This window comes from Mastomys coucha, unplaced genomic scaffold (assembly GCF_008632895.1).
Source record: "Mastomys coucha isolate ucsf_1 unplaced genomic scaffold, UCSF_Mcou_1 pScaffold5, whole genome shotgun sequence".
NCBI classification, from domain to species: domain Eukaryota; kingdom Metazoa; phylum Chordata; class Mammalia; order Rodentia; family Muridae; genus Mastomys; species Mastomys coucha.
Window position 1 is genome coordinate 69,633,315 of NW_022196911.1, and position 15,319 is coordinate 69,648,633.

The 15,319-nt window shown below is 37.1% G+C and overlaps 2 protein-coding genes across 2 annotated transcripts in view; one reads left to right on the forward strand and one right to left on the reverse strand.

Annotated features, from left to right (window-relative positions):
- Nucleotides 1–15,319, reverse strand: part of LOC116077214 (olfactory receptor 1L4-like) — a 61,224-nt gene that overhangs the window by 19,407 nt on the left and 26,498 nt on the right. The window lies entirely within an intron of this gene.
- LOC116077217 (olfactory receptor 1468-like) lies at nucleotides 4,047–4,982 on the forward strand. The gene has a single exon (XM_031351600.1). It carries the CDS (start codon nucleotides 4,047–4,049, stop codon nucleotides 4,980–4,982), a length of 936 nt encoding a protein of 311 aa, XP_031207460.1.

A 15,319-nucleotide genomic window follows, 5' to 3' on the forward strand; every position in this document is an offset into this window, starting at 1 on the left:
AAGAAATCAGGAGTCGTAGATGCAAGCATCACCAACAGAATACAAGAGATAGAAGAGAGAATCTCAGGAGTAAAAGACACCATAGAAAATATTGACACAACGGTCAAAGAAAATGCAAAAACCAAAAAGCTCCTAACCCAGAGACTATGAAAGCTAGAAGATCCTGAGCAGATGTCATATAGACCCTACAAGAACACAAATGCCAGCCCAGGCTACTATACCCAGCAAAACTCTCAATAACCATACATGGAGAAAACAAGATATTCCATGACAAAACAAAATTTACACAATATCTTTCCACAAATCCAGCCCTACAAAGGATAATAGATGGAAAACACCAACATAAGGAGCAAAACTACACCCTAGAAAAAGCAAGAAAGTAATCTTTCAATAAATCCACACAAACCTAATTCCACCTCTTATAACAAAAACAATTTTTTTGAAGTATCAATTATTTTTTCTTAATATTTTAATATGAAAAGTAATACTACCAACATATCCTAATCAATTGAAATCCAAAAATATGAGACATTAGAAATTTACTGACTGTCATCCAATGGCATTTATAATTTGGTAATTGGAGAAATAGATCCAATATTATATAATTCATATACACTTTCAGCTTGTTTGTACGTGACAATGTCTTGCTGTATACAACATAATGGTATTGAGATATTGCTTCTCCTATCTCAGCCCCTTTATTAGTAGTATTGTTTATTTCATGTTTTTATACTATACTATGGTTTTCGGAACAGCTTACATATTTTAAAAGTATTTATATACCCAAAAGAAATGTAGACAATTAAATTGGGAGGGGTTTTGTAAGAGAACAACAAAGAGTAAGACTGAATGTTTTGCTTGACATTTGTAACTCTTGTATCAAGTTACTACAGTAAGAGCCAAGATGTTAAGTTCTACTAAATGTAAAACAAACAAAAATACTTTATATATTTATGCTAATTTAAGAAAATATTTATAGTGATGCATTATTTTGAAATATAGTTAATACATTTGGAGTTATTTAAAATTTATATTGAGAAACGTATGTATTTTCAGTATTATCAAAGACAAGCATCTACATAAGACTGTTAAATTGATTGTTTTATATCAAACAACTTTTATAATACTCATTTTTATTGTTATAATATTTTATAAATTTTAAAGACTATGACAAAGATATTGTAGGTATTGAAGGGGGTTCTCTGGGAGGAGTTGGGGTACAAAAGGAAAATAATAATGTGATTTTTTATTTACTTAAAATATGTTTTTAAATGTTAACAAATTCAGATAAATTGAAATCATGTAACTTTTCTCATTATAATGCAATAAAACTTAAAAAAAGAAAGGTAGGGACTCAAAAACAACAATGGGAGTGAAGAGCTAGGCTCTTAAAAGACATTTACATAACAAATAATTTAACATTATTTGAGGGAGTTTTTTAAATTTATTGACATATATACAAAATTAATTCATATACACATGACCTTTGTATATCTTTTCTATGACCTGTTTATACCAAGTTGTATTGTATTGAGAGTAGTCACCTAGAAATTTTTCTAAAGCATGTGCTTTTCATGGTAGCATGCTACCACAAAATTAATGGATTCTTGTATGAATTTTTATACTTCCCATATATTTCATCATGCACAGTTTGGTGCTTAAATATTTTATGAGTTTTCCAGAAACATGTTCACCCTCCAAAAAGTAGGTTCTTGGCATGTGAAGTTAGTGCCAGTACCAAGGGAAACAAAGAATACACACACATCCATGAGTTTTATGCCATCTCCATCTTCCCCCTAAATATATCCAGGTGTGATCAGGGTTGTAACCAGTTACTATTACAGAACCCTTAATTGGTCCTACAAAGTTGCTAATTACTTCGATAAGTTATTCTAGGAGCTGGACTCCTCTGGGTGCAGATTCCCTTAGGCCCAGGGGTGAGGAGACCAGCAGATATGAGCTAGGAATGTACACAGAGTATGACCATAAAAGTGATACTTTACAAGCCTATAATTAATAATGGGATTAATATCTCTAGCTGGCCTCATATAGTCACTTGAAGAAATCCTAGGTGAGTTTGGAATAGTGGTGACTAATTGCCTTTAATGTCCATCTTACCCAAAATCCTCATTTCCCAAGTTATAAGATGTTCTGCAGTGTTGAGTTTTAATTGTATAATTTCTCTATTCTATCTCTCTCTGACTTTCAAGTCTTCCTATCTGTCTACAAGCATTTTCCCTATTGGTTTCCAGGTATGTTTTTTTGATAATATTAGTTAATATCACTGTATGCTATATTCTCATCAGTCTCTATCACTTCGGTATAACAAAAGTTGTGTAATTCATACAGGTTTCATGCAGTACTTCTAAAACTTTGTTTTATTTTAAAGCCATCAAAAAAGACTTCAATATTTTTGTACCGACTTTCCCTCAAGAATGCTCTTCTATCCTTCTGAAGGACGTAATGAACTATAAATTCAAAGGTAACTCAGTCATTTACCACAGCAAATAAATTTCTCCAGGTGTGAATAAAAATGTAATGTTTTAATTGATGGATGATATCAACATTTTAATAAAATATCCTGGTGAGTTTTCACTCACATTAAGACTAGGAATTCTTATTGAGGGAAGCATTGACAGCAGTAGTTACTCTAGTTTGATAGCACATTGGTTTCTTTAAAAGTTCATGGGTACATTTCCAAGTACAAAAGGCAGCTGATAATATTAATGGCATATTGGTTAATGTAGTCAGTAAGAAGGGTGTCAACATTGCAGGATGAAGACACACATGACTTTCCAGAACTAAGCTTACAAATTCTGGGAAGTCCATTATACACATCTGATTAGGGCATTGACTACTGTAGGATAAATACTATACATATTGGGAAAATGGCAGCAAGTATCCAGACAGACTTGGGAGATTTATCTCAGAAAGCCACAGGTACTGTGCCTGAAGGATAAATGGTAATCCAGGTGAACAGCAGTAATGAAAAGAAATTGTTAGGCAGATGAAACTCCATGTCAGAAACTCAGAGCATTGAGAGACAGCCATTAAAATTCATGATAAATGGACAATGGAATTTGTGCATATTGTATGACCAGTGTAACTGTGGATGTAGGCACATGTGCCCCTGAAGAAATTCAGATTTTATCATACAAGCACTTAGAATCCAACAAACAATTCATTAGCAAGAAGGGATGACTGGATTTTTATTTGACATATAAAGATCAAAGAAAACTGAGAAAAATGTTGAGGTTCAGAATCAGTGGGGTGAACTGAGGGGTGGTTCCAATAGTACAAGTGAGATGCTATTCTTCTGTAGAGTAGTAATATTTAGGACAAACATTAGTTGAAGAATAAACGTAGTCCAGGATTTATAGGACATATAAAATGGGGCATGGATAGTAAGAGAAATGAACAAATAAAATAAAACCCTCAAATTTCTCCATTGGTCATGGATTCTTGACAAAGAGGAGAAACAAGCTGAAGATGGGGGTTTTATTTGAACTTTGCAAAGGTGTAAGTTTTATTTAGAATTTGCTGGGGGTGTAATACCTGCACCACATTTTAAGGAAAAAAATCATTCATTTTTAGACATCAGTTTTTGAGGAGAAGGTAGAAATCCAATCTGAGACTGAAATTGTAATCTAAGCTATTTGAGGACATGAAGTTCTTATTGGCATAGATATGTAATCATAAAATAAGACCATCTTCACTGAAGCCTAGAGAACACTGAGATGAGAGAAACTGAAAGAGCTAAACCAACTCATAATCACTGAGCCCACATAACCAACTGACAAGAGAAAAGCCAATACATTTTATGCCTTAGATCAGAGTAGGATTTAAAGGATGGAATACTGAAGCATGCTTTAAAATAAAAACAGAGAATTAAATTACTTGCTGAAATAGAAACTCTAGCTACTTAGAATACAGAGATAATATGAAGACTATGTGATTAATTATAAAATACTTTTTCAAATATGTTCATTTTAATGTAAAATTTTGAGCCATCCAACTATTTTCCTCACAGATATTACGGAAAGATTATGCCTGTAAACAACCAGACTGCCATCTCCCAGTTCCTCCTCCTGGGCCTACCCATACCCCTAGAGCACCAGCACCTGTTCTATGTCCTGTTCCTGGCCATGTACCTCACCACTGTCCTGGGGAACCTCATCATCATTGTCGTCATTAGACTGGACTCCCATCTCCACACGCCCATGTATTTGTTCCTCAGCAACTTGTCCTTCTCTGATCTCTGCTTTTCCTCTGTAACAATGCCCAAGTTGCTGCTGAACATGCAGAGCCAAGTTCCATCCATCCCCTATGAAGGCTGCCTGGCACAAATGTACTTTTTTCTGTTTTTTGCAGACCTTGAGAGCTTCCTCCTTGTGGCCATGGCCTATGACCGCTATGTGGCCATCTGCTTTCCTCTTCATTATACCAGCATCATGAGCCCCAAGCTCTGTGTGAGTCTGGTGCTGCTGTCCTGGGTTCTGACCACATCCCATGCCATGGTGCACACTTTGCTCTTAACTAGGTTATCTTTCTGTGATAACAATGTGATCCCCCATTTTTTCTGTGATCTGTCTGCTCTCCTGAAGCTGGCCTGCTCTGATATTCACATTAATGAGTTGGTGGTATTGATCATAGGAGGGCTCGTTGTTATACTTCCATTTCTACTCATCATAGTATCTTATGCACGCATCATCTCCTCCATCCTCAAGGTCCCTTCAACTCGAGGTATCCACAAGGTCTTCTCCACTTGTGGTTCTCATCTGTCTGTGGTGTCACTGTTCTATGGGACAATTATTGGCCTCTACTTATGTCCATCTGTTAATAATTCTACTCTAAAGGACACTGTCATGTCTATGATGTACACTGTGGTGACTCCCATGCTGAACCCCTTCATCTACAGCCTGAGGAACAGAGACATGAAGGGAGCCCTAAAAAGAGTGCTTCAAAAGAAAGCTATCTTTTGACTATGATAATCATCTTTCAGATTTCTTTATAACATAATCAAGTATAAAAAGTAGGCTACCTTTTAAAAGGAGCATTCTATTAATTATTTAATATGTAAAATGTGCTTTTAACTATAACCCTACTCTGATAGGACTTATCAGTTGTTTCTTTACATACACAATGCACGAAAAGCTACTCTATTTCAGGGGTATCAAGATTCATTGGTAGAAAACTCTAATTTAACAAAGAGATACCTTCCCCACCCCAATCAAACTGCCAAACATCAGGTGGAAGTGGAGTGTTTCCTGGAAAAAGCTGCTCTATGGCTGTCTCAAGCATCACATTCGGAGAGTTTCCCAGGCCGCCTGGTGGTGTGCAACTCAGAGGGATTGTACACAATGAACAATGTTTTCTTGAACTTGCTTCGCCAATGTCTTTCATTCTGAATCTACTAAACAACATGCTGGCATACTCTGGTGTTCCCATAAACCAGCTTTATGTCTTTCATGTCTTTTTGATACTAAAAAATTACTGCATAAGAATTCTTAAACTATGGTTTAGATGTCATTAAGGAATGACATTCCTAAATAACATCTACATTCTATACATCATTAAAATAAGTCCTCAGATATTGTCATTTTTGACCAGAATTCTTTTTCTATGTATCAGTTTTATTTTTATTGTTGTTTTATTTGTTTACATGTATTATCACATTCCAAATATTGCCCTTCTTCCCATTGCCCCCTTGCAGAGTTCTTCCCTCCATCACCTCTCCCCTTTGCCTCTGAGAGGGTGCCTTCATAAACACATTGGAGAGATCCCATACTAGAAACACCTGAAAGCTCTAGAACAGAAAGAATCAAACATAACCAAGAGGAGTAGACAGCAGGAAATAGTCAAACTCAGGACTAAAATCTACTAATTAGAAACAGAGAGAACAATACAAAGAATTAACAAATCCAAGAGTTGGTTCTTTGAAAAAAAATCAACAGGCTAGATAAACCCTTAGCCAAACTAACTAATGGGTACAGAGACAGTATCCAAATTAATAAAATCATAAATGGAAAGGGAGACATAATAACAAACAATGAGGAAATATATAACGCCGTATCTTACTACAAAAGCCTATACTCAACAAAACTGGAAAATCTAGAAAAAAATGAATGATTTTTTAGACAGATACCGCATATCAAAATTAAATCAAGATCAGGTTAACTAAACAGTCCAATAACTCCTTAAAAAAAAAAATAGAAGCAGGCAATAAAACCCTCCCAATCGGAAAAGAGCCAGGGCCAGTTGTTAATAGTGCTAAATTCTATCAGACATTCAAAGAAGAGCTAATAACAATACTCCTCAAACTATTCCACAATTTTATATCTAATTATTTCCCCCCATGTCTTTGTTATAGTTTTATGATACCCTGGCCCTAAATCAGTTTTTATAACACTGTCACTACCAGGTTGTATTTTGTATTTTACTGTGAATTATCATATCCATGACCTGTTAATTTTCTCCTCCAATAATGAGGCAAGAGCTAGAGGTTTATAGAAAGTTCCATTTTAAAGGATGCTGCTCTTGTGCTCATTTGCTCTTTTGGAACTTTGAATTGTTTGAAATGTTTACTTTCTTCTACATATAAAAGCAAGTAGTGGCCGAGACTGGTTATTCACACGAACTCAAGAGCTAGGAAAAGGCTGCACTCCCTGCTGAGGACTCCCTTTAAAAACTTTGTATGCTTTGTAACTTTGTAAACTTTGTAAACCATCAAGGCAAGAAAGTGAACAGGCCTCTCTGTTTGAGGATCTCCAGCAAGCTGGGTACCTCCTCCAGACCTCTCTAATTGTCATAACAGCATTGACAGCCTCTGTAAATGTCACAAAGCCCATCTCCAGCCCCCCAGTAGGGCCCTTCTCAGATTGTGCAAATTTTAGTGGATGTCTGAACAGGAAAACTCACCCATTCCTGAGATTCCCACAGAAACCCACCAATCCCTAAATAGAAATTTTCACCAATTCCTGAGCTCTCTAAGCTTAGGAATTGAAATCTCACCAATCTTCAAACTGGAACTCTGCTCTGAAAATCTCCACCCTCTAAGAAATTCTGTATAAGCCCTGCCTAGTGTCAAACTCCACGCTGTCTTTTCCCAGGAGCAGAAACATCCAACCTTGGATTTGTCCCTCCCCAAAAAAATCTCTTATGAAACTTGCGGCCAGATATGATTCTGCCACTGGAAGAAACCTAAAGCAAAAATCCAAAGCAAAGAGATGAAGCAGAACTGAGGCTCTTGGGCTCCTCAGCTCAGCTGGGCACACCCTCCCCTGGGAGCTGCAACACTTCTGCTGAGGAGGTTTCCTCTCAGAGCAATGTGTTTTCTGGGACCCCACGTCTCAGGATACCCTTCCTTTGAGACACTGCCTCAACAAAAAGCTGTGTGGTTCCTGGGTCCCCATCACTCAGGATACCATTGCAATGGATATCTTCTCCCCTCAGAGCTGTGTCCTTCCTGGATTTCTGTGTCCCAGGATGCCTCCTCATCTGAGCAGGAAGGATGACACCAGGGAAAGACTCATCTTAGCTAAGCTTTCAACATGAAAAGAGAATATAACAGTGATTCAAAGAGGCCAGGCTCCATCTCAAGCCAACAGCTGAAGTTGGCAATTCCATCAACATAGTGTTGTCATTAGAAACATGAAAGATTTGAGAGTGAAGGGTTCATGGATTATTCCTCCATGATTTCGGGGAGCCACCAATGACATGTAGCACATGGCAGTGTGGCCCGTGCTTGAAGGCTCTGAGAGGGCAAGAGATTGTATGAGGCCACTGGATGAAGCTATAAAATAATCTTGTGTTTTAGCAGAGACCCCCTAGATGCCAGAACAATGAGACATTGGCCAACAACAGCTTTGCATAATGAGTGGAAACAGACCACAAGAAAAGATGTACGCTGCAGGCATAAAATCTGGAGAGGCAGAGCCATCTAAAAATCTGGAGAGGCAGAGCGATGTAAACCCTTTGAAAGTGAATCCTCAGACGTGGAGCTACAGAATTTGGGTTTTGGCCTCTCTGGGTTTTGCTGTTGTTATATTCCTTGTTTCTTTAGTAGGTCCCCATTCCTCTCCATTGAAATGTTAATGAACTCTCAATTCCAATACATATTGGAGGTATTTTTTTCCTGTTTTGAGTTTCTGAGGCTTTGTTTGCTTGCTTGCTTGCTTGCTTGTATGCTTGTTTGTTTTTGTTTTTGCTTTTGTTTTTATTCCTATGGGTTTTTGTTTTGTTTCGTTTTTACTTAAGAAGGGATTATACTTACAAGAGCCCTTTGAGTTTCAGAAGTTACTTTTTTCTTTTAAGCAGTAATGATACTGTAAAAGACGATGGATACTATTAAAGTTGAACTAACTACATCACACATTATTATATAGTCATGAGCCTGTGGTGGCTGGTGAATGGAATGTGGTGATTTTCAAGGAATCATAGTATTGGCCTAGTCTAGGTGCTTTGGGGACATGTGTCATAAGTTTAACATGTTAGAGTCCATGGATCCTGGGGCACTGTGTGCCTTTCAGTTCCTGAGAGACCAAGGCATTCCCTCAGAACTTGGTTAAACTATTAGTGTTAGACATTGGTCTTATACACCTTGCCTAGCTTGCAATTTTCATTATACCATAGCAATCACCATTGTAATCTGTTTTGATAAGTATATAAAAATATTGCCTGGAATAAACTTGTCTCATTCTTGCTGAGATCCCTCCATCTGGCCTGGTTTTCATTTCCACCAACCATATCTGGAGATCCTGGTTTGGTAACTAAGTGTTGGTGATTACAGTGATTTTGATAGGAAATGTGCCCTGAAGGCTCAAGAACTTGAAGACTTGGTACCCAGTTGGTGGTACTCACAGTTTTGAGAGGATATGGGATACTGCAGTCTTACCAGAGGAAGTATATCACTGGGGTAAGGCTTGAAGAGCTTAAAGCCTCATATAAATTCTAGTTCCTTCTCTCTGATTCCTGATTCTGGTTAAGGACGTGAGATCATTTAAACACACACACACACACACACACACACACACAAAAAAAAAACCAATCAAAATGCAGAGAACACTTGATACTGTGATGCTCAGTCCCAACTGACAGATCTACAGCACAACTTCTTTACATAAGGTCTGCTGACAAAATACAAAACTGTAAGTTCCAAAGAAACAGGAATTGAAATTGTGTCTCTTAGAAATGTCAGGAAAAAAAAAGCTATACCCATACTCCTATCAACATGGACTGATCCAAGACAACAGACATGCTAATGTGGAAGGGGAAAAAAAATCTCATGGGGCCTCAATCCAGAAAAAGAACTATAGGTACATAAGGAATACTGAGAGTGGGTGAAATATTCTCCCTAGGGAATATGTCCCCAGTGGGTGACACAATACCAAAAGGTCAGCCCTGAAATTGTCTAAGTACAAATATGTGCACTGAACAGATTATATTTATATATTTAGGAATAAATATTTTTGAAAAAATAGCACATGTATTTAGAAAGAACAAAAGAAGACTTTTGAAGAAGGAAGAAAAAATTATGTAATTGCATTTTATTTTCTACAAATAAAACAATTACTAAATAAGTAAGAATGGAGGCTCCTCAAATTTACCATATGATAGTTATATATGACTCTGTGTGTGTGTGCATGTGTGCTTGTGTGTGTGTCTGTATGTGGTATATATAGATATATAGATATAAAACAATTGAAAATGATGCTTCATTTTTAATAGTATAAATTGTTTAAGAATTGCTTATTTTTACATACAATTTTATATAAATGTTTTAATAAAGAACTTAAAAGAATGATAAGTATATTTAACAACTCAAAAAACATGAATATGCTTTAAAATTGAGATGTAGTATAAAGAAATATGGAAAATGACATCAGATGTGAAAATAAAATACAATACATAGGATAACTAAAGAAAATTCAAATTAAAATGACACTAGAAATGAATAACTTAATAATCTAAACAAGAGCTTTCTTTTAAAGTTCCATCAATAGTGTAAATATTTTGGAAGAGAAGTGGCAGGACAAGAACACAGGCAGAGGAAAAGGATCTCTTCCAATGAGTGTGATCACAGGATGTGTGAACTTGACTGAAGTGTGAGCACAGAACTGTGTAGATGAATGGATGGATGAAATGCATCAACACAGATGTACTCACCTTCTCCTTCTGGATACAGACCACCGAGTTCTGAATTCTAAGTCCTAACAAGTTCTCAATCAGTTCTTTTATCTTCACTACCAAGGCTGATCAGGTAGTATGTTATCAATACCAACAGTAGGTTGTATGTACTGCCAGTTTAGAAGTTTAAGCCAACAACAACAACAACTTTACTCTTGGCTCCCAGTAGGCTCCTTGCTTCTGGCCTCAAATGTCTTCCCTTTATTCGCCATAAAGAGTAATAGAGAATGTGCTAAAAATATATATAAATAAGTATGTGTCTTCATACTCAAATAGTGCCAGCCTCTCCAGGTTTGTCGCTCAGGTTTCCCTTCCCATTTGGGCACTGTTCTAGCATACACAAAACACCTCAGGAACCATAAATTTCCCTTACTTTGTACATTTTCTTTAAGTTCTTGATAACCTCTGAGCTTTTCCAAATGTAAATTTGTTCCAAATATTCATGTATCAACAATTAATAAAATGGAGGCATTAAATTTGAAAGAAACCAAGGTGGTTTATATGGGAGGGTTTGGAAGGAGTAAAAAGAACAAAAAAAAGATACAATATTATAAATTAAATAATAATAGAAGAAAAATAATAAAGAAAACAGGGATACCTTCCCTAAATCAGTAAATAAATTAAGTCCCCTTGATAATACTGCACCACGTATTTCATTGCTTTTACTAGTAAGTTACTAGTAAGAAACCGTAACTGATTAGTAGGCAGGTGGGTAGTCCTTTATAATTGCTAGATTGGAGACTTCCAAGGCCAGAAATCAGGTTTCCTTGGCTGCTGTTTCCCACCATAGCATGTGACTCACTGCATTGCACATAGTAGTTACATCATAATTATCTCACAGAAATGATAAGACAAACCAATGAATAGAAGAAGGTCTTACGTGGATCAATCAACACATTACTCATATCACAGAACTTAAAGTCTAGCCAAAGAAAAGAGAATTCACACACCCATACCCCCCCACACACACCTACACACACACATCCATACCCACACTCATCCATACACACACACACCCATACCCACATACACCCACACCAATACCCATACACCCATACCACACACACAGACACACACACACACACACACACACACGCACCACATACCCACACACACCCATACCCACAGAGAGAGAGACAGAGAGACAGAGACTGAATAATACAAGGCAATGTATCAAGTGGTACAGTGTTTGGTACTAATACTCCGGTTTTTTTTTTTTAACAAAGTCTTTATTGACAAATAATTCACCTAGCACACAATATACACATTTCAGTGGGTTTTAGTGTGAAAAAGTTATAAGATCTGGAAGTCATCGTTGCTTTCATTTCTGTGTGTCCCTTTACTACAGAAGTCAATGAAAATAATTAGGAACAAAGACCATGGAGGTTAAGTGAAGCATTCCTGAGAATGTTAGAATTGGAATGAACCCAGACTTCTCACTGTTAACATAGTTTATGTAGACAGGTGGTTTAGAATAGCATGGCAGAAAGGTAAAGGGGGAAATGCTAGGTGTGTTACTAATGAGCTTCTCAGGGACTCAGGGATCCTGGGAGTCAGTGCCCTGTAGAAGAAAGGAGTGAGAAGATAATTACAGAGACACCATCTGGAAATGCACCTTATAGAAGCAGGTGACAGGAAGCAGGGTCTGGATGGAGCCACATCGGACCAGTTAGGTAAGCTGGCATGGGATTCAGAAGAGGTAGCCATTCTAAAATCCTCTTTCACAGATAATTCTGAAGGAGAATTCTATAGGATAATTTAGAAGCCATCACACTTATTCTCTACCATCACCAGTACTAAGTCATTTTTTTTGTAATTGGGGATCACCAAAGTCTTAATAATATACAGTAATCTATGATATATTTTCAGTACTTTTTACTTTTCAAATCAATACTTCTGAACACAGTTCCAAAATATGATCCGTAAAAGTCACTGAAATCTAAGGGTAAGGCCAGCAATTTGCCCTCAATTTGCCAAGATCATAGACAGTAGCTAATGGATCCTAAAAGCCTCTGAAAACATTGAGGTCTAGGAAGACAGTATGTAAAAGGGGCCCTAGGGTCCCCTTTACAAGAAGTTACTTTTCATCCCTATCCATCAAACACTCATTTTTGTATGTCTAGAAATAAACTCGGGGTGGGGGGGAAGATACAAAAAAAAATAAACTCAACTCACTTGAGATAAGACCTGTTTTTTTTGGTTCTCATATCTTCTAATTCCAAGGTTTGGGGCTCATTCACTAGGTATGAATCAAAATACATTTGGGAAAGTATTGCATCCACGTTATAGAAGCTAGTAATGATGCATTGAGTCTTCCAAATGTTACAACACAACGCCTCTCTAGAGAACACAGCATCGTGAGGTAAGTTTTTGTATCTTCTCATTATAATGCTGTTGTAGAAACAGAGTGAGTTAAAGGAACTCACCACTAAAGTGCTGTGTATATCACAACATGGTCCTTGATACCCTAGGCTGCTCTCTCCATTGTATTCCCTTCAACTCTGATGCTTCTAATGTGCCCTGGATGTGAATTATTTCATATTTGTTCATGTTGTATGTATTTATTTGTGTGTGGTATATAGAAGTGTACCTGCTCGTGTTATAAGTATGCCTGTTTATGGGAGTGTATGCATGCAGGGCCTTGGGGTTGCTGACATATGTCTTCCTCAGTTGCTCTCCATATTGTTTTCTGATCTAGACTCTTCACTAAAACCAAAGCTTCTCTGTTTCAGCTAGGCTAGCTACCCACTGAGCTCAGAGATCCCTGGTCTCCACCCCAGTGAGCTGATGTTATAGATGCATGGCCATGCAAGACTTTTAGTGCCTGTGGTTCAAACTCAGGGCCTCATACCTGGGTGACAAGTACTTTACCCACTGTGACATGTCCTCATCCCTTCCTGGTGATATCTTCATAAGAGGAAAAGAAGTAGAGTAGCCATCTGTCTAATTGTCTCACTGTCAGTAATTCACTCCAGGGCTGAAGGGATGGTTCAGTGTTGAGGAAGCTAGTTAGACCTAGGTTTGATTCCCAATTCCATCATGGTGGCTCACAGCCATCTGAAACTCCCGTTCCAGGAGAACTAATGCTCCCTTTCCGGCCACCATGGGCACTAGCATGCAAGTGGTCATGGACATATATGCAGGCAAAACATCTACACATATAAAATAGAAACAAATTTGTCTTAATGGAGAATTGGGTGCAACGATTTGGAAAGTTTAGTGTCTGTAGATGGCAAGAGATTCTCCTATGTAAATTGCCTCCAAATGAATCCTCGTGTCTTTCTGTGGTTTAAGCAGCTCCTGTGTTCTAAGTGGACCTTGGACTGAGGTAGACTAGTCATTTCTTTCCTCCCAGCTTCTACAGCATGTACCTGAAGACTTAGGAGACTTAGGGCATATAGGCAAATAGGATCTTCTTTTTGAGATAGGAGAGGTAGGTATATACTAACAAGAAAGCTGGTGATAGTAGAATGCTACCTGCTCCAAGGTAAAGCTGGCAGAGAAGTTCAGGAGTTGTCAAGAGGCTGTGTTGCCCTTTTGTTTGTTTGTTTGTTTTGGTATTATTTGTTTTGTTTTTTGAGACAGGGTTTCTCTGAGTAGCTCTGGTTGTCCTGGAACTCACTCTGTAGACCAGGCTGGCTTTGAACTCAGAAATCTGCCTGCCTCTGCCTCACAAGTGTTAGAATTAAAGGCGTGTACCACCACTGCCTGGCTCCTGTGCTCACCTTTAAATGCTTACGTTTAACTGCTCCATAGTCTACCATCATCTCGGCCTTCAGAGAGGACGTAAAGAAATTGTAGCTTTTGAAAAAGTGGGAAAAGTGTTATGGGTAGGTGGCCTGGCCCTTGCCAAAGATTTTTCTGTTGTTTCTTTGTTTGCTTTGTTTTTGTTGTTGTTGTTGTTATTGTTGTTGTTTTTAGACTGACCCTATTCATTTCATTGAGTGCCTGACTCAGCCAAGTCTCTAGTTTGCCCAGTCCATGTTTGGACTATGATTCAATGATTCAAGTCTCCATATCCAGGACTCTACTGCAACCCTCAGACTCAGTTGTTTGATGTCTCTTCTATGTTCCAGAGACCCTGACTCAATTTTTGTTTTCTGAGAGTTTTCTAGTGATTTTAGGGGAAACAGGACAGTTGCTTTCATCATGGACTTCTTCTTCATTGTGTGTTGTATAGGCTGATTATCCTTATGGCTTGACTTTCTCCTCAAGAGTTCTGTAGACCTCAAAAGTTCCCCAAGCATGCACCCTGGGAAAGGCAAAATTTTGGTGCTCTGGACTGCTCTCCTTAAGATAGTTTTAGATATCCTGTTAATTATATATAAAAATTTCCATAAATAAGCTATGCCTCAGATCATCTTCTAATAAAGTAACCATAAGCTACATATTACCATTGATCACTTAAAAGAGAGTAATTCAAGATGAGTTGTCCTGTAAGTGTACAATGCATACTGGATTTTGAGAAAGGGAGGAGAAACATGTTAATATTGATTACAGAATGAAACAGATGGTTTAGTATACAGGCTTAAATAAAATGTTAATGTAATTGTTTTTGTTTGTTTTTCCACTTAAACATGTTTACTAAATTAAATACAAATCAATATGATGGATGAATATATTATGGAGTGTATATTAAAATAACATATCACTGAGGAGCAAAGTGAGTCAAAAGTGGATGGATTTCACAAAAATAATTATGAAGTCCAGAGTAAATGTTTGTATTTCTAAAAATAAATTGAAATTCTGATACATAGTTCATATTTTAGCATTCTCATATCACTAATAGCCAGTTTATATTTATATTTACGAGTTAGAGAACTTGTGAGTATTCAAATCCCCTTTGGTTTAACATACAAAGCTCAGTTGCCCACTTATCTCATTAGTGTTCTCAAATAGGCAGTCAGGGGTGGTTGAATGCTGGATTTTAGTGCCTTTACTATTTCTCATTTTCACTATAAATGAGATAATAAATATAACATATATTTAAAATTATAAGGGAATGTACATTTAAATTTTTAATTAATTTTATGTGTTTAATAGTTTAGTTTCTCACTGTAAATAATATATATAATGTAATTATAAGGCAATAAACATTTAAATTTTTAATTCATCCTTATGTGTATGAGTGCTT

Excerpts from the sequence above, each read along its gene's own strand:
- LOC116077217 (XM_031351600.1), top strand. The coding sequence starts at position 4,047 with ATGCCTGTAAACAACCAGACTGCCATCTCCCAGTTCCTCCTCCTGGGC.